Source organism: Odontesthes bonariensis, chromosome 5, assembly GCF_027942865.1.
Source record: "Odontesthes bonariensis isolate fOdoBon6 chromosome 5, fOdoBon6.hap1, whole genome shotgun sequence".
Classification (NCBI taxonomy): domain Eukaryota; kingdom Metazoa; phylum Chordata; class Actinopteri; order Atheriniformes; family Atherinopsidae; genus Odontesthes; species Odontesthes bonariensis.
The window spans coordinates 20340444-20367152 of record NC_134510.1 but is presented as its reverse complement, the minus strand read 5'-3'; the positions used below and the strand labels follow the sequence as shown (position 1 = coordinate 20367152).

The 26709-nt window shown below is 42.5% G+C and overlaps 1 protein-coding gene across 4 annotated transcripts in view; it reads left to right on the top strand.

The window, feature by feature from the left end:
- ptprub (protein tyrosine phosphatase receptor type Ub) overlaps nt 1-17506 on the top strand; it is a 172372-nt gene extending 154866 nt beyond the window's left edge. For all 4 annotated transcript variants that reach the window (XM_075465221.1, XM_075465220.1, XM_075465219.1 and 1 more), the window contains 9 exons: nt 1632-1748; nt 2677-2831; nt 4318-4453; nt 5042-5191; nt 6792-7106; nt 10962-11087; nt 12842-12999; nt 15991-16126; nt 16252-17506. In XM_075465221.1, the coding sequence (XP_075321336.1) occupies nt 1632-1748; nt 2677-2831; nt 4318-4453; nt 5042-5191; nt 6792-7106; nt 10962-11087; nt 12842-12999; nt 15991-16126; nt 16252-16314 (1356 nt within the window). In that variant the 3' untranslated portion in view covers nt 16315-17506. The remainder of the gene's footprint in view (nt 1-1631; nt 1749-2676; nt 2832-4317; nt 4454-5041; nt 5192-6791; nt 7107-10961; nt 11088-12841; nt 13000-15990; nt 16127-16251) is intronic.
- The last annotated feature ends 9203 nt before the right edge of the window (nt 17507-26709 follow it).

Sequence of the window (26709 nt, the reverse complement as noted above, 5' to 3'; positions counted from 1 at the left end):
ACTCTGTTCTCCTTCTGTCTCCACCCAGTGCTCAGAGACATAGTGAATAAATCGAAAGGGGCCAGTTTGATGTTTATATGAGATGCTTTCATGTTTTTGATGGGGGTTTGCCAAGTAGAACCTCGCTGTCCATGCAAACTGTAGCCTAAAGGCTGTACTGTTGGATATCAGTCATTTCTATTTAAGTAACTGATTTTTTTTATTTGGTTTAATTTCCCAGGTTTATCAATAACGATTTTCCGGCGCAGTATTTTCTTTTTTTCATGGCAGCGTAACATCTTTTTTTTTTTATGCATGCATGCATTTTAAAGGATCGCTGCATGGATTATCCCATATTATTTTTATGTTATGGAAACATCATGAGATTCCAATGCTGTGTTATAGAAATTCATCTCTGGAATGATTATACACACACCATAAAATCTGCTGTAAAGAGAACGTGGAGCATAAACATATTGTGGGCCACCCAGTTCAGTCCATCTATGCACATTGCATACTCTAATGTCGCAGCATTATGTTCCACAACACATATACCCTAAGGTACACCACAAATATCCCATCATTTTTTGTCGAGGCGAGACAAGCATGTTAGTGCAGTGGATAGTTGCAATTTTACAAATTTTTTTCCAGCAGTAACCCTTCATCCAATTTGGTTTTTCCATCCTGAATTAAGTGGTCTGTGAGGCTGAAACCTCCATTAAATAAAAAAAAATTACCCAATCTTATGGCCAAGAAAAAAAAAAAAAAAAAGGATGCCCTCTTCTTTCGTTCATTATGCTACTCCCTCATTTTATGATTACTTTGATTTCTTCCCTTTGCCCTCTAAGATAAAACCTCTGCTGAGGAACAGGTAGTGTTTGTTCTCCTGAAGCATTTGAGGAGTAAAACCTTCATGTTTTCAACCGAATTCACACCAGCACGTCCCTGTTCTGGTGAAACCCTATAATGTGTCGAAGTACAATCACCTGATGTTGACCTAAAACACACAGAGCATATTCATAGATTACTGAGTGCATTCAGAGTGAGTTTAAGCTTTCATTTCATATACGGTGACAGAACTTTCTGTTCCTGCCGTAAGGAGGTTTGTCGGGGGAGGGGGGGGGGCGGGGGTAAGATGAGACCTTAACTTAAGCCTGCAGCTCATTATTCTCTTTATGATCAAAAGGAAAAGATGACAGAACACCGAATGCCACTTCTATATTTTACTGGGTAGATGATGGTAAACTTGATGTCATCGGTCTAATTGTACCTAAATTCACTAGAGTTTGCACAGACGCTGTCAGCGGCGATGCCACAGAGAATGTTCGGTTTGGCGTTCGACTGCACTCAATTCCAGATGGAAACTATAAATGTGCACTTGGTTAATCTCTTTGCCTCCAGCTAAAAGAGCAATAGTATGTAGAGTGATTTCAGGCAGCACAAGGGGGGGGGGGGGGGGGGGGGGGTTTCTCTTTTTGATGTTGAAAGGTTATACACAGAAAAAAAATCCATAAAACCCAAATCATGATAGAATATGTAGTATTTTCGAGGACTTTGATGCATTTACTCGCCTTCCGCAGCTTTGCAGGTGGGACTGTTGGAAGCAGCGCCGAGCAAAGTTTCAACTTCTTTGCACTTGTGTTTTAAAACAGGTGAAGTGCTGTAAATACTGGCCTGATGACAGCGAGATGTATGGCGACATCAAAATCAGTCTGCTGAAGACAGAGACGCTTGCTGAGTACACGGTTCGCACCTTTGCCTTGGAAAGGGTGAGTTTATCTCTCGCGTTTCTCGTACAACATAACATTCTCAATTTTTCGCTGATCTTTAAGTTTAATCCACGATGCCCGCATTTCTCTCCACTCCACAACACTTTGGCAGTGTTACCTGGCAGAGCTGGAGTTAGAATTAAAAGTGTTACGTTTATAGCAGGGATTAGATGCTTGACAGAACTTGGTGCTGATGGACATGAGGTCTGTGTGTTAAATTGGGAGGAATTAAACTTCAGCAGCTATGTGAATGCCCATGCCATCTTTCCAGCGTAGCCGCTACAGTGTTGTGCCCCTGATGGCTTCCTTCCTGTCAATCTCCTGGGGAGATCTCTCATTGGAAAGGCTCAGAGCAACGCTGCAGTGACAGTGGCACAAACAGCATTATCATCACACTGTCACATTTGCTCTCCCTGGGCACATGCTGCTGCTTATTCAAATCGGCATGAATTTAGGGAACTGGTGACAGCTTGTTTTTCAAAGCTCTTCTCTTTTTTTTTTTCTGCGATTTCTGTCTTCAACAAATCTTTGCTGTGCGTAGCTTAACTTTGTCATCTTTGTATGGAAGAGGAAATTGCTGTGTGACTCTAGCTGCCTCCCACCAGAGAGGAGAAACCTCCCAACTCTCCCCGAGCTCCCGAGAGCCTCCGTAATTCCTTTCTGCGCGTCTGTCACTCCACAGCTGCTGCTAACTTGTGATGCCTACAGGCCTAACTGTTGCAGAAGACTTAACACCCTGCGTGAATAATATCCTGGTTGTCCTCACACTGATCCCAAAAAATTTTGTCACAGCTCTCACGGAGAGGGAATGTCTTCGAATTGAATGGGAGCGCATCTTTGGCAAGACCAGGGCCTGCAGGCACCAAGAAGTGGAATTCCAGCATTCATGTGGTATTTTTACATCTAATGTTATTTATTTATCTGACAGAGAGGATATTCAACCAAGCATGAGGTTCGCCAGTTCCACTTCACATCCTGGCCTGAACATGGGGTGCCCTATCACGCCACTGGACTGTTGGCTTTTATACGAAGAGTGAAAGCCTCTACGCCTCCTGACGCTGGTCCTGTGGTGGTCCACTGCAGGTAGCATGATGCTAAATACCTGCTGTTACCTTGTTAATTGAACCAACAAAAATGATAATAGTTGACAACATTTAACTTTTTTTTTTTACAACCTGATGAGTATGAACTTGTAGATTGTGATAGATAGTATTCTCTTCTGTGAGTCTTTTAAATTCTAAGTGAGGATGTTGCTGCAAGCTGTTGCTAACATCAGTTGGCCACTTTTCAGTAGCCCTGCTTGCTAGACTTTTGCCTATCTTGCTCCTTAAATGTGTTTTGCTTTGAAAGTTTCAGTGTCAAATGGTATCAAAATGTTGCTAAAATCATAAGCTACTTTTCAGTAACCTTGCAAGCGAGGCTAATTGCCCAAAAATGACAATAAACACAGTGCTGTCTAGCTTCCCCCTTCAGTTTTGAGCTTTAGTAGCAGTTTGGCTAATACTGCCTTGTATTACATGGTGGTTTGTCAAGATTCTCCAATTCTTCTTTAAAGAGGACTATGCTTTTTCTTTTTCTTTTTTTAAATGATGTAGCCTAATATTTCAGTGTAGAATATTATCAAGCATTTCAAAATGTTCTATTATGAGACAAAGATAGATGAAAGTAATGCCTATGAGCCAAAATTGATGCTTTAGAATGTTCTGAAATTTTGGGCTTTCAAACGTTTTCCCACTTTCATAGCAACCTGTTGTTCATGTCTTTCTATACCGACTTGCTTCAAGCACAGCACACCTACTCAGTCAAATTGCATTCTTCTTAGTAAAATTATATACTCATTCAGGCAGAATATCTACTTGAGCAGTAGACAGGGTTGTACTTAAAAAAAAAGCAGCTCTGCTATATACAGTATATTATAAATATATAAAACATAAAAGGTTTGCAACCCTTGTGACTTCATGTCAGCACATGATTTCCACATCACTTTGCATTTTAGTGCACCTACTAAAAGGAGCATGGGGAATGAATCCAAATGGCATATCATTGGAAGAATACATTCATCTTAATGTTTTACAATAAACAAGTAATAAGTTCAATATTACCACTCTGTCTGCTGCAGATGTTCTTACCATTTTACTCTCAAATGCCAGATTGGATATAGGCTGGAACATGTGTAGGGATAAGAGAAATTAGCCATTTCCGGGGAAGAAGAAGAAATGCTACTCAGTGGATTTGTAGATTGTTCCTGAAACTTCTAAACCAGCAAGGGGATGAGCCGGTGCTCACAAGCAAACGCTTCTCCAAAGCCTGTCAGTCAATAGAGTGGGCTTTAAGGGAGGAAAGGCGTGAAGAAACAAGAACTTAACTAGCTTGTTTCAGTTCACTGATGAGCTGTAGTTGAAGAAATAAACAAGGAATTATTACAACAGTTCTTGTTGTGCAAGTGGCCTCTTCTTCTAATCATTCCTGCCGTTCTCAGAGATGTCTTTTTTATAAACTTGAAATAGTGTTTACTCGGTACTTTAAGAGCGCACGTCTTTTCTCGTCTAATGTGGCCTTTTTGTTACAGCGCGGGGGCAGGCCGCACCGGCTGCTACATTGTGCTGGATGTCATGTTGGACATGGCCGAGTGTGAAGGCGTGGTGGACATCTACAACTGTGTGAAAACTCTCTGCTCTCGACGCATCAACATGATCCAAACAGAGGTCGGCAAGGAAACTGACTCACAGATCTCACGTTTTCTTGCAAATATTCCACATATTCAGCAGGTCACATCTGTGGCCATTAAATACCAGACACCATATGTGCTCAAGAACCTTGAAGTAGTCAGATTTATAAAAATTAGTTTTTTTCCCCTCCCCTTTAACACTCCCGTCTTTGGGAGTTGCGCATAGGTCATTCCAAACAGTTTCGGAGGAAACCCTCATTTTGGATGTCGGTGTGCTGCGTAGGCACCTGCTGCTCTTTAGATGTGCAGATGATGGGCATATTCACCCCTCAATATGTCACTCCAACACTGACATAGCTGTATATTGCATTTGTAGTTATTTGGGGTATGCTAATTAAGAGCTCACTGCATTTATATATTTATTCCAACCGCGTTGCTCCGCCACTAAAATTAAAGCATGATAAGGCAGGTTATTAGATAAGATAAATCATTCCTCATATTGTTTGATTTTCTACTACACGTCCACCTGCTGACGTCTAAGCCTTTCTCTTCCGTAACGCTTGTTAGCAACCTTCTATCATATTTTGCTGCTCTGCTGAAGTTACGCCACCTGTCGCCCTTTCAGGAGCAGTATATCTTCATCCACGATGCCATTCTCGAGGCGTGTCTTTGTGGGGAGACGGCCATCTTGGTGAATGAGTTTGCTGTCACTTACAAAGAGATGCTGCGAGTGGATTCTCAGAGCAATTCCTCTCAGCTGCGGGAGGAGTTTCAGGTGAGAGTCGGCCTTATTGATGACCGGGGAGAGCCTCTGCGTCTTCGCTCGGTTAAAGGGACACTGTGTAATATATTAAGTCATTTATTAGCTCAAATCAACATATTCATTCATAAATTAGTCCTCATTGGTGTAAAATTATCTCTGTCAACAATCTCACTTATCATCCTGAGCGAAGAATAACTTGTCTGTATCTACATAGAGCGGGCAAGCTCTATGGAGGCTGCCATGTCCTTCCGGTCTAAGTGCCGAGAGGGACATAAAGCACTGCGAATCGCGTTTTCCCCAAAGCCAGGCCTGCAAGCGGAAATGACGTCATTTTGACGTCACGTTTGCACACAGGTAAAAACAGAGCCAGTCTACGCCATTAGACATTCTCTGGTATAAACCAGCCTGAACGGCCTGCACTTTTGTTCGCAATGGAAGACCATAGTTATGCCACGCCACAGGAGAAGGGATCCTCGTCGCCAAAAAAGCGAAAAAGAGAATCTTGACACATACCGCCTGCCGTAGTTCAACAAGTTGCAACGCACATTTGAAAACGCGAGGCGCTAGAGAGCAAATTCATTCGACTTTGCAAAATAAAATTGCACCACTAGATGGGGAAAGAAATCACACAATGTCCCTTTAAGTGGGTCCTGTCAGTATCAGGATGTTTTGGTGGAATGGTGAACGTTAGCGCACATTTTGAAAAGTTAAAAGATAAGAGAAGGCTTACAGATGCTTGTGTGTGTTTATCCAGGATGATGTTAGTTTTCAGTTTTAGTTCTGTGTGACTGACATTGAAATCTTCCCCATGGTTTATGGGAATGTACCCTGAGAGCATTTCATTACACGTTGATTAGGAGACTGGAGAACCAGCTGCGTTCCCACACGCTTTACCTGCCTCATCCACCTCCCTCTGCCTCAACCAGCAGTCACATTGATTCCAGGTTTAGCATTTCAAAGTGATACAGGGAGAGGCTTATGCTCCTCCTCTAATTTTATTCCACTTTATCCTCATACAATATGCATGCAGTAGGAACGACGATGGATGGATTGTTTATGATTAAGAAATGGCACTCTAGGTGGTGCAACACCCTGATTACAAACTGTTCCTTTTTCATATCTTCCATTGCTCACTTTGATCTTGTGAACTCATCTGTTTGGCATTGATGTTGAAAGCCTCCGCATCACCCAGCCAGCTTTGCTTTTTAGACGGCACACAGCCAGCCAGTAGCACTGACATCAGCAAGTCACAGATCTATTATTGATGCTGGGTATTAATGATCCAAATATTTTTCCACTTTGTCTAAAGTAATGATGGCTTAATGAACAGAGAGCTCATCACAGAATACTGCTATGCGGTATTTCATTCTTTTTTAAAAAAATTTTTGTTATTATTATTTAATCAAATTCATCTTTATCATTCAGTTTCCCCAATTAATCCTTAATTCTTTTAAGCGAGTTTGTCAGGGTGATGTTCATAGAATGAAATATTCTTTCAGTTAACATTATTACGTTTCCCAGGCCTCCCCCCTTCCTCTCTGATTCACCTATTCTTCCTCTTCCTCTTCTCTTGCGTCCCCATTTCTCAAACACATTTTGCTGTGATTTGCAGACCCTAAACTCTGTGACTCCCCACCTGGATGTGGAAGAGTGCAGTATTGCTCTGTTGCCGAGAAACCGAGAGAAAAACCGCAGCATGGACGTCCTGCCGCCTGATCGCGCCCTGGCCTTCCTGGTGACCACGGAAGGGGAAAGTAACAATTACATCAACGCCGCCCTCGCTGATAGCTTCCACAGGCAGGCTGCCTTTATCGTGACCCCTCACCCGCTGCCGGGCACCACAGCTGATTTCTGGAGGCTGGTTTTCGACTACGGCTGCACGGCCGTAGTCATGCTCAACCAGCTGAACCAGTCAAACTCTGCCTGGGTAAGGGCAAAGTGTTATATACATATGTCTTACACTTGATTAGTAGTCACTGCAAGGAAACAGAGACACAGCACAATGTTTGACTTCACCCACACACAGCAGTTTCTGTTTGCTGTACATGTTTTTACTCACAGTCTCCAGGTTATGTGAACTTCTTTGAGACTTTTCCTGACATACCCTGCCTTTACTATTTCTGTATCTCACTGTGCTTTGGGATTAGTTCCTTCATGCCATTTTGTTGGGCTTTGATCCCTGACCACATTGATCTCAAGGCATGACTAGATAACACTCGTCCCAGTTTTTCCCTTCAATCCCCGAGATACGTCTCTGAAGAATAGGCTTGCATTACCCCCCAGCCACATCACAGGGTTCTTTTTGTTGCCGGCCCACTTTTCCTCCAGAGCCTTTCGCTGTGCTGCAGTATTCCCCATTCGTTCTTTAACTCGCACAGCCGTGGCAATAGCAGCAAACGTAATTACAGTGGTGAAAACATTACACAAGATTTAAGTTCAGGAGTTACTTGAAAGAAGTGAAAAGCTTAAAAAAAAACAAATAATCAAAAGAATGCCACAAATTCATCTTTGAAAGGGAATCTTTAGGAGGAAAAGGCTTTTGCTATTCTGAGCCCCATCAGAAACTGTTCCATGTGGCTCCAGCTGGTGAATGAGGACCTTCCATCCTCTAACAGATAAGAAAAAAAGGACCTTAAAACTCTCTTCAAATAAGTGACAATTGAACATGTCGAAGAGTTTATGTCAGAAATCCTGCAGCTCACTTTTGAACAAATGAAGCCGCCTCCAGTTTTCTGTTCAGTTGTGTGCTGCAGCTTTAAAATTTTCTTTGTGGATCAAATGCTGGGCATCATCAAGCAAAAGGATAAGAATCGTTCTCTAGTACTGTGGCCTGAGGATGAGATGTTAACGTTGAATAGGACCGGACCTTAAATGGCTCCTTTTGGGACACAACATAGAGACATAACCTGATAACATTAGGTGACAGCAGACTTTAATAAGTTCACTTCAGAAATAACCTGTAAAAAAAATAGCTAATAGTTTACACTCAAACACCCGTATAAACAATATGTCATGATCGGTGGCATTGCGTTCAGGTTTTCCTGTACTTTAAGTTTTTCTTGGAGTTTTGTATTTTTATGATCTGGGGTATGTTTTGCGTTTCCACTGTTTTTGTCTTTTGAGTTTCTCGTGTTTTTTTCATAGCTGATCATTAATTCTCCTGGCTCTGTGTTCTTAGTTAGTTTATCTTTTCCTGCTTTCTGTTCTCTATCTGATCTTGATTATTCTATAGTTTCCTCAGTTCCCTCCACTTCTGGTCATTAGCTCCACTCCCTTCACCTGTGCTAATTATTCTCAGCTGCCATCTCTTACCAATCAACCCTCCTTTGTACTTTCCTCAGCCTTTGTCAGATCCTTGCTGCTGCCATTTCTACCTCATAGGTTTTTGCTTCCCAGTTTGTTCTATGTTTAGTTTAGTTTAGTTTAGTTTAGTTTTGAGTTTCTTCTACCTCCGGTGTAATCAGGGTCCTCCACATCATTACCCACCACACATCATGACACAATATTAACCCTGCTTTACAAAGCAGGTTGCCAAAAATTATCTTTGTTTACGATTTGCTTCCAATTATCATTATTTTATCATTATTTTAAAATCAGTTTTTCAGAAAACCTTCTCTGGAGAGTACATAACTGAGTGTTCCATTACTCAGTTGACTTAATGTTGTGTAAACATCCAATATAAAATTAACAGTTTTGTTTCCATTAGTGTAGAATTGCTAAAAACGATCACTGTTGTTCAGTTGGCTTAGAACAGACACTTTGTAACGCCATGTTTCTGTTGTTCTCCAGAGGGCAAACGCTTTGAGCAAATGGTAGAAAAGCTCGTCCGGTTGGGTCTAGCTATCTCCCTGGTGTATAGTTTTTCCAACAGGCTTGGATGAGTTGTGTCAAGCGTGGTATTTTTCAATCAGTCGCTATTCTTCAATCGCACTCTGGTAGATTTACCTTGAAAATGTGTGTGTGGGGGGGGGGGGGGGGGGGGGGGGGGGGAATACCATGTGGAGGTTATTCCTGATCCCTCTCTACTGTGCTTAAACTCTGCCTCAAAAGCCGCTTTCGGACTGTAGGAACCTTTGGCAGTTCTAATAACCTTCTAATCCGCGGGGCCGTTTTCTCCCGTGTTCGGACATACAGGAACTCGGGGCTTTCTCCCTTAGTTCCTATAACTATTTAGCTCCTTCTCCGAGGTCGGGTCTTTTCATGGTTCTTATAGAACGAATCTAGCGGAGGTGTTTGGTGGTCGGTAGCTACGCCCCATGTCATGCTGCCACGGCTGAAATGTTTACTCATACGACACAGACACAACCGGCGGGTGTTTAATAAGTTAAACTTACACGTTGTCTCCTTTGTCTGCGGCGCTCTGCTCTCCTTTCTTCCTTCATGAAATGAAAAAGTATCATCTCCTGACTCTCTCTGTGTGCTTTTCCAGCCTCGATGTTAGACGCCTGATGTGATCGTCCATGATTAATATCACCATCATGCAGACCATGAACGCGGAGGCCTCCCCGCTCTCCATATTAGCTTCTTGGTGGTGTTTTTTCTTCTCTAATTACTTTTACCGGGTTTTGTTTTGTTGTTGAATGTGGCGCTAAACAGCTAACGCAACACGTCACTGATGCAGACGGCTGCGCGCGGCGCATCAGTCCCTATCAGGTCCCGACTCATGTGCGAATGCAGATTGAAACAGAAGGACAGTTATCAGAACGAAATTCGAGTATGACAGTTCTGATAACTGCGTTCTTAGAACGGCTCTGTCCGAAAGCGGCTAATGGTGTCATGTTCCAGCAGACTAGTAACCATGGCAACTGTAGACATGGCAGTGGTTGACAGAGGTGAAAGACTCCTCCTGGCTCTCAGTGTTTTGTTTGTTTGTTTTTACCTTTAAATAAGTTTAATTAGTTGAGAAGTGTTGTCAGTTCATAGTTGTCATAGGTATTTATTTAATGGCTCTCACTATAAATTGATTCACTTCTTAAGCCTGTAAAGGCAAGTGCTTTGGCAAGTGTTAAAATGACAACAAATGATCTAAATTTCAACTCTCTGATTGTCTTGTGTTATTAAAAGCAGAGTTGGATCGTGTGTTGGCTTCTGTGTGAGCCGTTTGGTAACATGTGTGAAGTCTGGTAACGGGGAGAAAGAAAATAAGTTATTGCTCTTCCTGTTCAATCCCCCTTTTCATCCACTCACTTTTAGATGTTTTCATCTTGTTTCTTCCAGTGGAAGGTAGACCTTTTTGGCCTTGCTTGAAAATTGAGTTACAGCAACTTCTAGTCGTTAATTACAAAGCACTTGCCTTCCACTCCGTTCTTGAGTTCATTCAAGGCTCTGGTGCACTACCCTCTTGCTTCAATCTCTCAAGTACATTGCATCTCTACCTTCTAATGCTATGGCACCGTTTTGCATCCTTTTTCTTTTTAGGCACACAAAAAACTGCTTTTACCATTACCGTTGCAATGCTTTTGACGCGGTGTGCCACTTCAGCTGTTTAACAGAGCAGTTGGAAACACGACGCTGCTAAACGTGTAATTTTTCACACAGTTTTTTCTTGTTTTTGATAATCTAAAGTTTTAAGGAGATAGTACGTAGTTTTATTTATTGATTGATTTCTATTCAATGATACTCATTTTTGAATTTCCCCAATTGGGGGATGAATAAAGTATTTTTCTATTCTATTTATCCACTTGAAGCTGTAAGGTGTATTTTAAGTGGGTAAGCACCTTTAAGTGCCGCAAGCAGATGCTAATGAAATGATCTTTCTCACCAACCTGTGTTCCACATGTAGCCGTGTGTTCAGTACTGGCCGGAGCCCGGTTTACAGCAGTACGGGCCCATGGAAGTGGAGCTCCTGTCAATGTCGGCGGATGACGACGTCGTTACTCGTCTGTTTCGGGTCAAGAACGTCACAAGGGTGAGTCACTCTGACACCAAAAACCTGCACAGGACACGTTGCTCCACTCTGTAATGTTCTACCGGCGACAACTCGATACCTCAATAGACGCGCATTGGCCGCGATGCCCGCTGAAAATCCAGACGTGACATTCTGCCAGCACTGCGTTTTGAGCTGCTGCTGCATCAAAAAAAAAAAATCTGACACGTGTCAGCTATAGCTTCTAGCCGTGCACCTGAAACCTTAGCATTTGGCTTTTCAAGCTACTTCCACATGTGCAAACTTAAGCCGAGTGCCTCGCCGCTGGATTACTTCACAGTGTCTTTCTGTATTATTGCTTTCTTTTGCTGAGGAGTTAAATACAATAGCTTTTGAAAGAATTGCACTCTAATGTAAACCCAGGCAGTTTGACCACAGTGGCAGATGAGTAAAAAAGGTTTTTATACAGACTACAAAGGAAGTTGCTTTGTTATTCAGCAGCCCAGAAAACTGAACCAGTTCCCATAAATGTAGGAGCTGATTGACGTCAAAGATTTCTTGGGTGCAAAAAAAAACATGCAAGAGAAGCCCACTGACGTGCATGTTATAAAAGTTAGCCTCACCCTTTCCCAATGTCATTACTGCGATAGGCGTCTTCCATCTCTCTGTCGCCGGTTGTCTCATTAAAAGAGCAAACTTTCATAATTACAACGCCTGACATATTTGAGTTGCAGTATACATCTTCACGCCGCAAAGCAGATTTTTCCGCCTGATTTGTTCCTGAAGGCGCGTCTCACACTTTTGAAAATGTACAGAATTGGGGAGAGCTCATAGAATAAGCTAAATAAAAGCAGTGGCAGCTCTGTTTATGAAGGGGGAGCACAGCACATGTAATTTTGGTCTTTTCTCAGCTTAAAAAGACATTTTTGACTTTACACAACTAATTGAGTTGAGTGTGGCTAAGCAGGTATGCCTGTTTTATGCCCCGGACTTTGCATAAGCACATGCATGGATTCTGCTCAGGATCACTGTCTACCAATTACAGCAGAAATCTGTATGCGAGGCGTTCTCCCCTGTGCCATTATAAGCAGCGTGACAAGCGGCATCAAGAACTTCCTTTCTTGATTGGCATCCTTACCTTCTCTGTCGGCTGCCCTTGTCACTCCCTCTCTACCTCTGTTATCATTTTTTTTATATACTTAATGCACATCACATTCAGGAAGAGGGCAACTTAACACAGCGTGGGAAGAATTAGATCACGTAGAAATAACACACTCCTCTCCTACTTTTAGCCCTTCTCCCAGTGCATTATTGTGTGTGTTTCCTGCGTGTGACACTGATATACAAGCTAGGGAGTAAAAGTCAAAGGAAATGCCTTGTAAGCATATGTCTGGTGGGGTGGGAGAGTGGTACAAAAAAAAAGGACACTGTGTAAATTCCCACCTCCACTGAAGCAATTCCTCCATGCATCATTGGGTGTCTTTGCCAACCCAATTTGCATGACTTACAGTTCTCCACTGGTCCTTAAGTATTAGGTGAGATTCTACAGGACAAGGTTATGAACACACAGGGACCTCTTTCACACGCAGCACAGGCCCCAGTTAAAACTTACACATCCATATATCTCAAAGCCAGGCTGCTGAGTGAGCACAACCGAGAGCGCCAGCACGCAGTCTGGGGAGCACTCAAAACTGGCACGTTCCGAAATGCACAAACATAAATTTTGTTACAATACACACACACACACACATGTTTTGGACTCTGACATGTGTTTCATGTTGTCTGTGTATCCGAAGCTCCAAGAGGGCCAGCTGGTGGTGTGTCAGTTCCAGTTCCTGCGCTGGTCGGCTTATCGCGACGTCCCCGACTCCAAGAAGGCTTTCCTCAACCTACTGGCCCAAGTGCACAAGTGGCAAAGGGAGTGTGGAGAAGGACGCACTGTTGTGCACTGCCTGTGAGTTGTTCCTTAGCAACATGCATCATGTATTGTATATCAAAGCACACAGTGGCAAAGCAGAGGTTTTCTTTTTTTTTCTTTCTTTCTTTCTTCTGAAAATGCAGCAAATTACTGCCTCTGAAGAGCGGCATTTTGAATTGCATTTGAAAGCTTACTCACAGAGGGGTATCACAAAGGTTAATGTAACAACATGGTAAATCACGAGCAAATCTGTTTGAGAAGAGACCGAGATTTTTGTCAAGTCTGGTCCATCCCTTGGTGCAATGAGATGCGGTGCAATTTGTCGCAGCGGTGTGTTTGGTAAAGTGGTAAAATCAAATTGTGGCTTGACGTGCTGTGCTGTGCTGTGCTGTGCTGTGCTGTGCTGTGCTGCGCTGCGGTACTGTACAATGCAGCGTGTGGGGCGGCGTGCTCCTCTGTTGTCCGGCGCCCCCGGAGTGCACACTCTGCCGATGAATACGAATGGCTCGTCCAACTCATTGCCCAGCCGCCACACGTTCATGCCCACCGCCACCATTCCAAAGCCCATCACTCAGTGCTGTCGCACAGCGTTACCCACAACAACCAAGAGGAAGATTATGGAGATCAAATCAATTATGGCTTAATACAGAATACAATGGTTCCCTCTACACTAAATCCAGCCCTGCCAAGGCACTGACGACGATTGATTACCTTAATATTGCTTGTATACTCTGCAGTCTCCCACGCCCACCTTCACTATATCTGTCTCAGGAGGGAGGAGGTAGATTGTCCTCCAGTAGTTTACAGATATTGCCTTTCATTTCTGATGATCTGGACAGTATTTCACAAGAAATGCCACTCGATGCTGTTATTTCTCAATTGCTGTTTCTTTATACTGTTTCTCATATTGTTATTTTTGTGTTTCATAAATATCATATATTTATAGTTTGTTCGTGCCTTAGGAACTGTATAAAATGATAGTTGTTGTTTTTTTATGAAGCTGTATGCTTATCGGATTACTCAGATCTATCTCCTTGAAACTCCATTATCTTCTTTCAGAACTCAGTTAAACATTTTGGTGTCTTATTCCCACTGGATAGTAGCCTGGCTGACGCGTCCACAATCTCGATGAGATGCAGTGAGAATGAAATCGAGTGCAAAGCAGCATGGGAATTCCCAGGATAACTGGATAGGGCAATCTGTTTGTATATAATGGTTTTCTACATGCAGGATGGTTAAACACAGGGTACCTTTAGTTAAATATAGAGCTTAGATCTTAACTATAAAATGTTTATTTGTTTCGCCTCACCCTGATCGTCAAGATACAAACTTTGATTATTTGTAAGGCACTACTTTGTGCACATAATATGTTATGTTGTTACATTTGTATAAGCCCACTGCCAGGCTCTGCTTAGCATAGCTTGTTGTGAGCTAACTGCTAGCCTCGATATGCTAACATACTAACAGTGCTCTTAGTCCAGTGCGGCGACTTGCTGATTAGCATTAAATACAAAGCTTTGGTTGAAATGCATGCCATCAGTAGTCAGTCTTACTGAGTGACTCGGTCGTAAACAAATGTATTTGGGATACTGCACCAGGTAAAAAGTTTGCGGGTCAAATTTGGGAATACAGTTCATTCCGAGAGGAACACTAATGTCTTTACCAAGTTTCAAGGCAATCCATCTGGTAGTTTTGAGGACTTTTCATTTAAAACTGCAAATGTCAACCCCATATTGGTTCTTGAGAAAAAGTCAGGAGACCACCAAGGGCAGAGGGATTCACCCTTTGGGGATCATCAAAGGTCCGTATGAAATTTCAGAGCAGTTCAGTTATGACAGTCTGAAGTGGTCGACTGAACTGCACGTACATACAGCATGGCTAAATAGCAACTTGCTCTCTGCATTAATATAAAGGAGCCTCTCATCTCTGTAGCGTAAATGACTTCAGGCTGATTTATTTGAACCTGGAGCTCTTTTCATCGAATGCAGTTTATCTAAATTATATAATAGGGCCCAATAAGCTGTGAAGGATCCGTTTTTGTCAATAAATATTCCAGCTTCAGTTTCAAAAGTAATCACGCAGTGTGGTCCCATGTGCTACCGTTCTTACCCCCCCCCCACTGAACTTCTCTTCTATCCCCACTATTACTTTTCAAAGTTACAAAGCTTTTATTTATTGCGTTCATCATCTCTTCTTTTGATCATCTGAAAGGTGCTTCTACAGTCCACATAGGGCGGTACAGTGCTCTGTATCATGTGCTGCTGTGACCAACCAGCAGCGGTGGGTTGGTGGTTGTTCATGCACAAGCGTGAACCACTTCAGTTTGAAAGAAAACAGAGGAGTTAATTCACCCGACTCTCTCACCGAAAGCTGCTGAGAATAATTGAGACAGACTGTATCTGTGATTATGACTGTGGCCACGGGATGACATGGCCTGTTACTGTGATAGTGTCTAATGCAGCGGCTGTGCTTTGGCTGTCATGAGTCTAACCGTAGCACATTGGTATATAATGGGTGTAACGCTAACTACACGAGGCGGCTGGTGTGTAGCGTGTGCGCAGTAATTTGACATGGTTGCACTCGCTGAGGGTTATATTGAGCTCCTGTGGTGTTTTTCAGAAATCTGTCATAGAGATGCTTTCTTGGCTAATGTCAATAGTCATAGTGCAGCTAGAGCGGCCCACAGAACTGTAGAATCAGTCGCACGTGCAGCTGAAGTCTGAGTGGTAGCCACAGCCACAGTTCAGCAGGGCTCGAATGAGCAGCTGGCAGTGAACTCGTATTATGAAGTGTTACATTATCTCCTTTGTGTAGCCAATTACCATCATAAACTTGGTGCTGGCACAGAAACAGCAGAGAATTCAAAGCTTAATGTAACAGAGTACAAGAAATAGTAGTCTTATCAAAATCTGTGAGTGAGGAGCTGTGAACGACACCTCCGCTATGTATAAATCTATATATTTAGATGTAGATATATTCATTTAATTATTTGTTTATTTTCTCAAAACGACACATTCTCCTCCACAGCAATGGTGGTGGTCGTAGTGGGACCTTGTGTGCCTGCAACATCCTCCTTGAGATGATCCAGTACCAGAACATGGTGGACATCTTCTATGCGGTCAAGACTTTGCGCAACTGCAAACCCAACATGGTGGAGTCTCTGGTAAGAGAGTCTGGAAAGGAATTAAACGTTTCATTTTTTTACACAGCTATAGCATTACTTTGCTTAGTTCCCTGTTTAGTTTTCCCTTTTGAATTGAGGACTGTCTTGTTCTTCTTCTTCTTCAGGACCAGTATCGATTTTGCTACGACCTCATCCTGGAGTACTTGGACTGCTTTGAAGGCAGATAGCAACTAAATGTTTACCACAGCACTCGTGTCTTGTGTGCCGGAGATTTGATTTGGGGCCACCCAGTGACTTCCCCTCTTCTTTAATGTTTGGACCTCCTGGATTTGGATTTCGAAGGGACTGTGAGAGCAGGAGCAGAAAGAAAGAAGAAGGGAGGGGAAAAAAAAAAAAGAAAAAAAAAACACGGTCAAGGTTCAAACTTTTAACCTTTAATATACAGCTGTGAGTTCCTCCTTGTTGGTGATGTTCATCCCTTTTGATATTTTATGTGTTTTACTTGGTCCTCTTTGCCTCCCGGACTGAATCGCTTTTGTGCTAAAAGTTTCTGTAGCAGCAAAACAATATTCCGAGCTCCAAAATGGACCATGGCTGTGCTTCATCGTTTCAGTTCCGGCTGCGTTCGCCTGACTTGGAAGCGTTTCCCTCCCTCTTACGACCTGCATACGACAGCAGTCCGCTGCGGTTGCGGCATGACTTATCTGACTTACCATAAACTGCCTTATTGTCTGTCGTTAGGGACGCAGTTGCAACGTAAATCTAAAAGGGTCATCATACTGGTGTACGAAGCAGAAAACAAGAGATTTTAATAGACATTACAACTGACCAACTCAGTATTGAGGCAGAAACTGTACAGTAGTGCAATGTGTTGTATTTTGCCATAATGTGTGTGCTGGATTACCATGTGTGCTAAAGGTGGGTGTTTCCAGGCACCGCGGCGGTGGTCCGGATCCCACCACAGGAGATTCCTGTCTCATTACTGTCACAGTGCCAATCCCACTTACTGACTTGAATCCTTTAGTTTGTTCTTTGCTTCATCTCAGTGTATGCCCACAAACATGAACTGCACCATCTAATGTTCCCACTCCAAAGTGATTGTTTGTATTTTATATCCAGTGGGAAAGAAAAACGAGCGGGGGGAAACTGTGCCGAGATGCCATTGTGCTGATGTGAAGACTGATGTTCCATTAACGCTTTTGGTGGTGTGTCTATACCAGTGCAGCTCTACAGATTTGGGTCCGTTGACTGTTTTTGCTATTTTGTTGTCGGAGACGTTAGGCGTTTACTGTAAACTGTCAAAAGTAAGTTAAACCAGTTCGATCATTTCAGGTGTGGGGGTCGCTTGGAGCATTTTTAAGTCAGTTGTTGTTAGTGGTGTAGAATAAGTAAATATATATCATAAAAAGGGGCATTAAGATTGGGTGGATGGGTGGGTGGGGGGGGGGGGGGGGGGTCCATTATGCATTACCACTTGCCAGTGAACATGTTGGCGTTTTCACAATGTTTTCTGAGAGTGAAAATGGTGTGTTGAAAAGGAAATACAGCTCGCCAGAGACCCTGTTGTTAAGCTACCACAGGCTTTACGAAAAAAAAGATAAAAATCTAGTATTTTTCAGCTACTCATCTATGGCTGGAGACCATGGAACTCTTTATGCCTCTGTCAGGCTGGTACATAATGATCTGAATCAGCTTTGTAACAACCTCCTGGAAAGGCCTCATCACACAGGGAGGAAGCAGTTTTTTGATTCATTTTGCAACTTTTTTTTTTCTTTCTTTCTTTTCTCGCAGAACCACAAAAATATCTCCTCCAACCCCTATTATTACCCTTCCGAACACATTTGGCTCCACCATACCTCCCGTAGCTCCTTTAAGTGCGGCTTGGCTAAGCGGGAGGTGACTGTACCACTCCGGGACCTGCTCTGTTAAACCAGGAGAGCCACCTTGAAGCCCACACAAGCTGAAAAAAGTGGCAGCTGTAGGCAAAGTCTGCTGCTAGTTTTGCGGCTCACAGTTAGATTTTTCGACAGTGCGCCGACATCGTCGGGCTCCCAAACACTCACGCATATACAGAGCCGCTTGTTTTTGATGGGTAGCTACAGTGCAGTCAGTGATCTGACTCCAGGATTGCTGGAGGAAGTGCCTGGATGCTTTTTCTCAAGAGAGGAAGGAATGTGTACATACAGATGTATATTGTTATGTGAATACTATGTGAATAATATACTATATGTTTGCCCAGATTAAAGACGTACAATAATTAACCCCTGCATAACCACAAAGCTGAATGTGCTGTAAATGAGCATTTTGTGAGGGTTTATTTTCTGTTTATTTGCCAGACAGAGTATGAAGTAAAGGAAGTCTCCGAGTGTTCATCTCAGCACTCCCAAGTGAAGAGCTCATCAAAGCATGTACGAGTCTACCGTCTGCTTTGCAATTCATTTAATTCATTTGAAAATATCTGGAATCCTCATGGTTTATTTCATCCTCTGTGTGAGTGTATTGTACTTTTATCATTCCAAGGCATTCTATTCTGACTGCAACTGCCAACACGGGAGCCCTGATTTCACTCGTTTCTTTCTGTATGAACCAACGATACATGACAACTGTGTTTTTGACCATTGTATCTGTGGGGATAAGGGGGTGTATTTAATGAGAGATGTATATTAGAGTCAGGACGGGGGTTTCTCCTGAGGGTAAAGTGATTAACAATAAAAGAGCGAGGGGGGGAAAGAAGAGGTGTGTTGTTGTTAATTTGATGTTCTGTCAGAAAAACGCACAGCTGGGAAAAAAAAACAAAAATCATTGGGGTTCACTGCTGATTTGTCAGCAGTAGCAGAGAACTGACATCTGAACATGGACTTCCTGTCTAAAAGGTTGTGACCTATCTGTGGTTTCTAGTGGTTTTTGAGCAGCTCATTTTGAACCACATCAACCATTTGATCTTAACCCTCTGTCCTATCTCTTACCTTATTTTTTTCCTCTCTCCCTTTTCATCATCCATTTCCCCAAACCTAAACTCCTCTTCCATTCTTTTAAATTGTTCCTCTCATCCTGCAGCTCTCTTGCTGCTTTGCAGAGTAACGTGACTCCAGACCACAGACTTCCTCTGTCACCTACGGCTGCGTTGAATAATGCAGCAGTCCTGCAAGCTGATCCAGTGTTTAGCAGAGGTACGAGTCAGATTAATTAGAGGGCAAGAGCCCTGACTGTTTGCTTGAAGACAAAGCAGGCCATCTGGATTTACTTATAGATTGGTTAGGGATTGATGAGCCTACAGAAACACACATTTGGCTGTGTTTAGAAATGCAGGAGTCCTTAAAAGGAGATTTGTCACTTATCATGTCAATGAGAAGGAGCAGGAACACCTTTAAGATTTAATGTGACACAGATAAGGAGCTTTCTTCGTGGAGGCAGGTCATTTCCACAGCCCTATTTAATATCTGTAAGATTTTCTCAATTTCCCTTTTCACCTGCAAAAAGCTATTATAACACAAAATCCTTTACCCTCCCTATTCTCTGCTACTCATATTTCACCGGAGGTTCGAATTAGCAGGTAATTGGAATATTATCATTTAATTCAGATGGTGTAATGACTGCCGCGGTCAGGGCAACTTATCACCAGGCCGAGATCCCATCCAACAGGGTTTTGTCTCCTCTCTCCTGGTTCTGAATGCTTCAACAGGCTCGATGGATGTCTCCCAGAGCTCCCCGGCGAGTAAACAATAAAGGGGCGTTTATTTAAAACAGCGACGAGGTCACGCATACAGCAAAGTCTACGCATGTAAGAAGGGAGAGCGAGGTACACCTGACGTTGGCTCCAAAACCACTCCCAACCTTATTTGTGTGTTGCTAATTATAACTAAACTAAGGATTATCCTGTGCTTTTGGTTGGGTAGCTCCCCTATCTTCAAGGCTAATTATTGGATTTTTCCATTTTAGACCAATTTTCTCTTCTACTGTATTAGCACAAAAAAACATGTGGATTGGACTCTCTGAGAGTGAACTCTGTAACCTGTAAATACTAAATGGCTGCTGGGTATTGTATTAGCAGCTGACAGGTTACTGTTTGACAACATTATTGGTAGTACACCCACAGAAACGGACCGATTTGTTTCTATTTTGCTCATAGTAGTCTCAATTGTATAATCCCTTTCCACGTCTGTTGAAACCATGTCATGAAATGATGACAAAAGAACATTTATTTGAAGTGACCTTTAATCTAGAGTAACTAGTAGCATAGCTATAAATACACTAATCAGAATATTTGGCTGATATCTAACTATTTGGATGAACAGTCTGCATGTCATGGCTGTGTAAAACACAGTAGACAGAAGAAATACCCCTAGCAACCGGGGAGAAAATGAGGAGAGAGAAGAGACAATTATATCGGCAAAAAGTCTCTCCACTGGTGAAACACGTCTTTTTGTCATGGAAGGGCACTTTGGTGTAAGATTTCTTCTCCCGTTCGAGTGGTATTGGGTACATTACAGTCAAAATGTTCTCTGCGAATGTGATGGTCTGCAGAGTGCTGTCATGAGCCATGGGTTTTCCTTTTCGTCCTCAGTTTATTTCTCCCTCATAGAAGAGTATTTGTTGGTTATAGTTCACTTCCTGTGTTACTCCTGGTTTCTGTTGCTGATTAGCTCTCACCTGCTGTCAACCCCCGCCCCATCACTCCCTCTGTATATATCCTCCTGGTTTTTGTTTTCTTCCTGCCAGATCATTGCATGTTGTTTTTTCTCTCTCTCTCTCTCTCTCTCTGCGGTTCCCCTCCAGGTTTGTTCTTGTAACGTGAGTGCATCATTTGTTTTGATTTACAGTTTTTACCTGTCTTTTGGATCACTCTTTGGCCAGGTTTTGGTTTCCCTGCTCTGCGGTGCCTCCAGTTACTCTATCAGCCTTGCTCCTGCCAGCTCTCTGCAATGTGGTCCACATTCTCCATGAATCCTGACAGGTGCTGTGTATGGACAGAATGGGGTGTTGCCATTTTGCAGCACAACTATCCATGAATGCAGAATGTCCAAGCAAATCGTCAATTAAAATTTTTAAGGAAGTGTGGCTCAACAGTGTGATGCCATGTTCCCGCTCTGTAGGGCGATTCCATGCTTCCCCAGATGGCTTCGTCTGCCCTCACTCAGATGTAGACTGGTGCCTTCCTTCAACACCTCACATTGTGATTTCAGAATGAAACGATATGAGCCTGTCAGTTGCAAATACAAGCAATTTTACTTTGCTGCGCATGATTGCCTCCTGTGATTACATTGCAGCTGTTAAGCAGTCTCCGGTCAAAGTGTTCCTTCTAAAAATGCAAGGATTTTTGTACCCATCAATTATTACACCCCCGAATACTAAAATTAAAAAACAGGTCATGTTGGAAAATCTCAGACGTTTCATTGAATGGCAATCCATGACTTTATTTTTTTTCCATGGTTGTAAGTAACCACCCTGAAATATGTGTTTGCATGCTTTACAAAAGAATAGAAATGATGCTGGTTTTAGCACTGGCAGCATGTTATTTCTCAAAGCAGAGGTTTCTCTTACTGAACGTGTCATCTTTCATGCCAAATGCTTTGCTAATAGATGCAGATAGAACCCAATATTCTCAGAGAGAATATTGTCACCGGTACTCCTGCCGGTGACCTTGCCCAAGCCACAGTCAATAAGTCGAAAGACAATATGCATATCCCTCATCGTGAAAATAATGTCATAGGCTTTTTGGAAACTCTTCTTTCTCCTCTTTCCGTGCATTTTTTTGCAATAAAAAACGTGCAACGGTGAAAAGTGAACAGGTACACGCTCACGCTATCTTGCCCGACCATCTTACTGTTACAGCTCCTGCTGAATCGTGGAGCGGACAGGAAAGGTGGCCCCGGCTTTGTGCTCAGCAGAGCGAGGACGGAGAGGAGCTGGCCAGATGGCCGTGTCCGCCGTGCTTTTTCACTGGTTCCGTGCCAGTCTGACTGCAGCCCTTATCTCAGCCGTGTGGTTTCAGTCCTGTAAAAGTCATGGTTCACGTGAAAAAAAAAGGGGAAGAGAGGGTGCTTCTGATGGTCCTCACCTGGATCGCTCAGGCAAACAAGGAGCCCGAGACAGATAACCGTCATAGAGCGACTCATTCAGCCCTTTCCTTTTTAAATCGCATTCACTTTTTGCTGTGAAAAACAAGTCAGTAATGTACCACTGCTGCCACCACCTGCATCGACTACTTTTGCCCTGCTCCAACCTCTACCATTTGCGGGGCTGAAATCAGTAGCTGAATTAAACCAGCAGAGCGAAACGTGAAACGGCAACAATGGAGTAAAAGAAGACGGAGAACCTGTGAAAAATCCAGGGAAAGCAAAGAATAAAGTTGGGGGAGCTTTACTGCTGTAACATAAAAGTTTTCTAAATAAAATGAGCCTCTACCGCCCTTCTCTTGCTAACAGCAATCTGAGGTGAGGCAGAGGCTGGAGTTGTTTTGCTCCAAGGATAATCTATCGTTGCTAGTACACATATAGTAATGTTGAGCCTTCAGAGTTCTGGAGAGAAGCTTGTAAATGATCTTATGTCAACATGGACAATTTCTAGGTTATGGCAATAAAGCTTCCCCGAGCTGTAAGAAATCTGAGAGATGGGCTTATCAAAAGGTCAACCCTTTGAGGGACTGCCTTACTAACTGGATTTATCCTTCGGTTTATTTGGAGCAGAAAAATGGGGCAACAAGCGAAGACTAAGATCAATCACACTTGACTGTGATCCTTGACAAACTTCAAAAAGAAGTCTTATTGCCTTTAGAGGTACAGCTATAATCAGTTAAGTTTGACATTTTCTTTACTGCTGAAAACATGATGCGCTGAGGTGAAACGACTATTGCACACATATCTCTGCCAGTTTTTGTAGAAACAAGGGAATTCTTGTCTTTCTTAGCCGTCAGCGGCTGCGGCAGAAACGGTGAACGATTAAGTGTCTGAAATTGACACATTTTAGTTTGTGGTTTTGGATTTATTTTAGATGATTACAAGCGTTGCTTTTTGTTTTCCTCACTTTGGTTTAAGTGAAATCTGCGATCAACGTTCAACGCTTACCTCGTCTTGTTGCCTCCTCGGAATATTTATTTTCCTGTTTGTCCTCTGGGTTTTTACTGTTTCACCTTCTGTTGGCCCTTCTTCTCTCCCTGCATCCAGCTCTCTTGTCCCTCCTCCCTCATCATCCTCTTTGCATCTTGTCATCCTGCATCTCCTTGAGCATTTGTTGAAATAGACCCAGCTTTCAGGACAGTTGTAGAGTGTTATTCAACCTCAGGGAGAACATAGTTGTCCTCTGCTCATCTTTCTTCAACACCAGAACCCCCCCCCCCCCCCCCCTCATCCCAACCTTCCTCTAGCCACTCTGTCTTCTGGTTCATGCTTTACCCCATAGCCAAAACTAATCTTCTTTCTGCCATGGCTGACTGATGCCAGCCTTGTTGCAAAATCTGTTGTCTTCATCCCGAATGAACCCATAACCTCTGTCGCTACTCCCTCTCAGCACTTAGTCTCGCACACCTGCATAGTGTCTTCATTTCATGTAGCACTCACCGAGAATAGTCATATTCTCCCTCACATCTGCGATCAATCTGGTTTGTTTAAAAGAGGCCAGTATTTGATGTACGGTACACTTGGGGAGAGGAAAAGAGTTACAAAGCTTATTACGTTTCCGTGGACTCCGTTCCACTCAACTTGGTGATTGATGAGCAGAAATGAAATGCACACTGCCCCGAAAGGTCCAATCAAAGGCTGTGGCAAATGAATCAAGTTCAGATTGTGGAAGCCTCAGCTCGTCTAAAGTGCCTTCTGTTAAAATGATGTAAATATAGATAAACACAAATTTTGCTCATGTTCCAGGGAATGTGGTATTATTGTCTTACTGACAGTAATATCAGTCACCTTCTAAAGTCCATGTAGAGCAGAGTTTGTCACTCCACAGGAAAATGTTGTATAAGTCATGTGTCTTCTGGTTGTAGACTGGGGGCAAGTGAGCTGGGGGTCCCGACCGACAGCTCTCAGAGCAGCGGATGAACCATTCTATCCGTGCAAACAGAATTGAGTTTGTTTTAACCAAAACTGAACACCGTAGATATTTAATTACAAACACGCACACAGCAGATAGGAAATAGGTATTTATATTTCAGGCTGTGGACCAAATGAGCTGAGATGTTTAGCGACTTATCGAAGGCAGGTTTCCTACTAATGTTACACGTGTTCTACTGAAATAGGTGGATGAAAACCACAGAGCGGGAAAGTCAATTTAGCTCTGCCCCATCAATAACAATGGGCTCATGTGTTAATCCCAGCTGTGTCAATGAAAGTCTGTAAAACCATCAAACGCAAAGTGGTCATGGCAAGGTGGGTGTTGAAGGTGATCCTTAGCGTCCTCTCCAGCAGCGTGGCTCTTCATAACATCAGCCTACAAATGCAGCTCCACTTCTGTGCACATGTTTCATAACAACAAGCTCATCAATCATCTGGGCTGGAGCGCACCTCGAGTTTTTTGGGTACAAGCATAGTCTTCAAAAACATGTGAAGTGTTGCACTTCAAGTTTGCGTTTCAAAAAAGGAAAACACTTCTTGTCTATCTCAGCCTTACTTGGCAATTTAAATGAGGAGCCCAATTTTTTTCTGTGAATTCTTGCAGTCGGGGAAGATGAATTTGTAAAAAAAAAAAAGGAGCAGTGCTTGCTTGTTGCCAGTTGTTTCGATGGACTTGTGAGCGACTAAGACTAAAGCTTTATAGCATTACAGGTGGGATTGTCTTGAACAATCAAACTAGGATGAACACAAAGACAATGTAATATATGCCGTTTACCGGGTTGACTTCACAGTGCTCTCGGTCTTTCAGCAATTCCTTTTTTTTTGGCACATTTCTAAACATATTTTCGAATGTGAAACAATCAGAAAACAACATAACTACAATCATGATCCCTCTCCTTATTTACAGTCAAAATTGCAGCAATGAAATTCAATTTATACATTCATAAAATTCCGTCTGAAATGGTCAGAGCCTCAAACAAACTCTTTTAGACATTCAGTTTCATGGTGCTCAGAGCACGGAGGTTAAAGCTACCAGTTACAAGACATCAGCCTCACTACACTGAAGCTAACCCCAAATAAATGTTGCAATGTTCCTGTCTCGTGTGGAAAAAGGTTACCTTATCATAAACTAGTTTTTCAACCTGAGCCAACTTTATATGAAGCCAGTGCTATCTCAGGGATCAATGGACAGCGGCACAGGAATAGAGACCTGCTTATAACAGTAAAACAAAAGCGAATAGCCGAACCCTCAAACGTGTGTGTTTGCAGGTATGTTCTGTACTCTGATACAACTGCTGGCTTCCATCAGCCAACTGGTTGTCATTGGTTAAACATATAATTGACTTTTTCCCTTCTGCTATCAGTCAGCATGGTGTTGGCACACACTTATCTTTAGCTTCATGCTGCATTCAATGCAACTTCAAAGTGAAGGGTCAGAACTCAAAAACATGTCCCCACCCGATGAGAGTCTAGCATGCATACGGGAACACAACAGAAGTCAGCTGTCGGTTTCCTCCTGGCTTAGACTGTAAAAGAGTGCAAACCATTTTCTTCTTAACTTGGCCCATATGCTGTAAATGGAGCAACTTTATGTCTGGTGAAACCAGAAATAACCTTTGTATTTATTCACAATACAATGTTGCAAATTTCAATGTATTCAATTTCAAAAACACACTCATATTTCTAAAGTACACGATGAGCAATGTGTGCACCGTTTAAAGCACGTAAAAGTACTTAGTAGAATTAGTATCTTAAGTAGATTGCTCTGTCCACAGCATCAGTTTTACATATTTAATCTAGTCTGTTGTTAAACTGAACTCAACCTCCACGTGTTTGATGCAAAAATTGTGAAGAAAAAGTTGCTTTATTGCTTGGCTGTTAACAACTAATGCTGGTCGATATCTACGCTGTTCACTTAACTGGAGCCATCGGCGAGCTTAAAAGACATAAAAGATAACCATCTCACACTTTATCCAATCAAGAATTGGCCACACCGATCTGAAATCAATCTGATGCAGCCAAAATAACGCTATCTCTTTTGTGAGATTTAGATTGCATACCAGTGTATTTGCAGGACATATGAATGTGAAGATTCAATATTTGATCCAGGTACCAAACACGATTGAGCCACATACTCAGCTTTTCCTGTTTTATCTCCTTGCAGATTATAGGAGTTGCGCATCTTGGTTAGTTATGAGGCGTGTTAACATTTAACTGTCTTCCAAAGTCACCAAAAAACACGAAAAAATGAAACAATCTGAGCAGAAGAAGATCAAGAACTTTCATGTCTTCTGAGGTACAAATGATCGTTTTTTGCTAATGGAGTCTGGTAGCTTGTACAGATTAAATAAAAGCTTTAAATCTTTCTTTAATTCAGCTACTGATTTCTAGCAATATAAAGTGATTGATAATAAAATATTAATATAATGCACACACACATAAAAAAAATAGATATCTCATTAATTATTCTCCACTGGTCTTCCTTTCTGCTTTTCCAAGCTGGGGTGATTTGATTGTACTCTGTGAGGTAATATGTATTCGATTAATTAAATAATCTCTTTAAGACTGTACAGT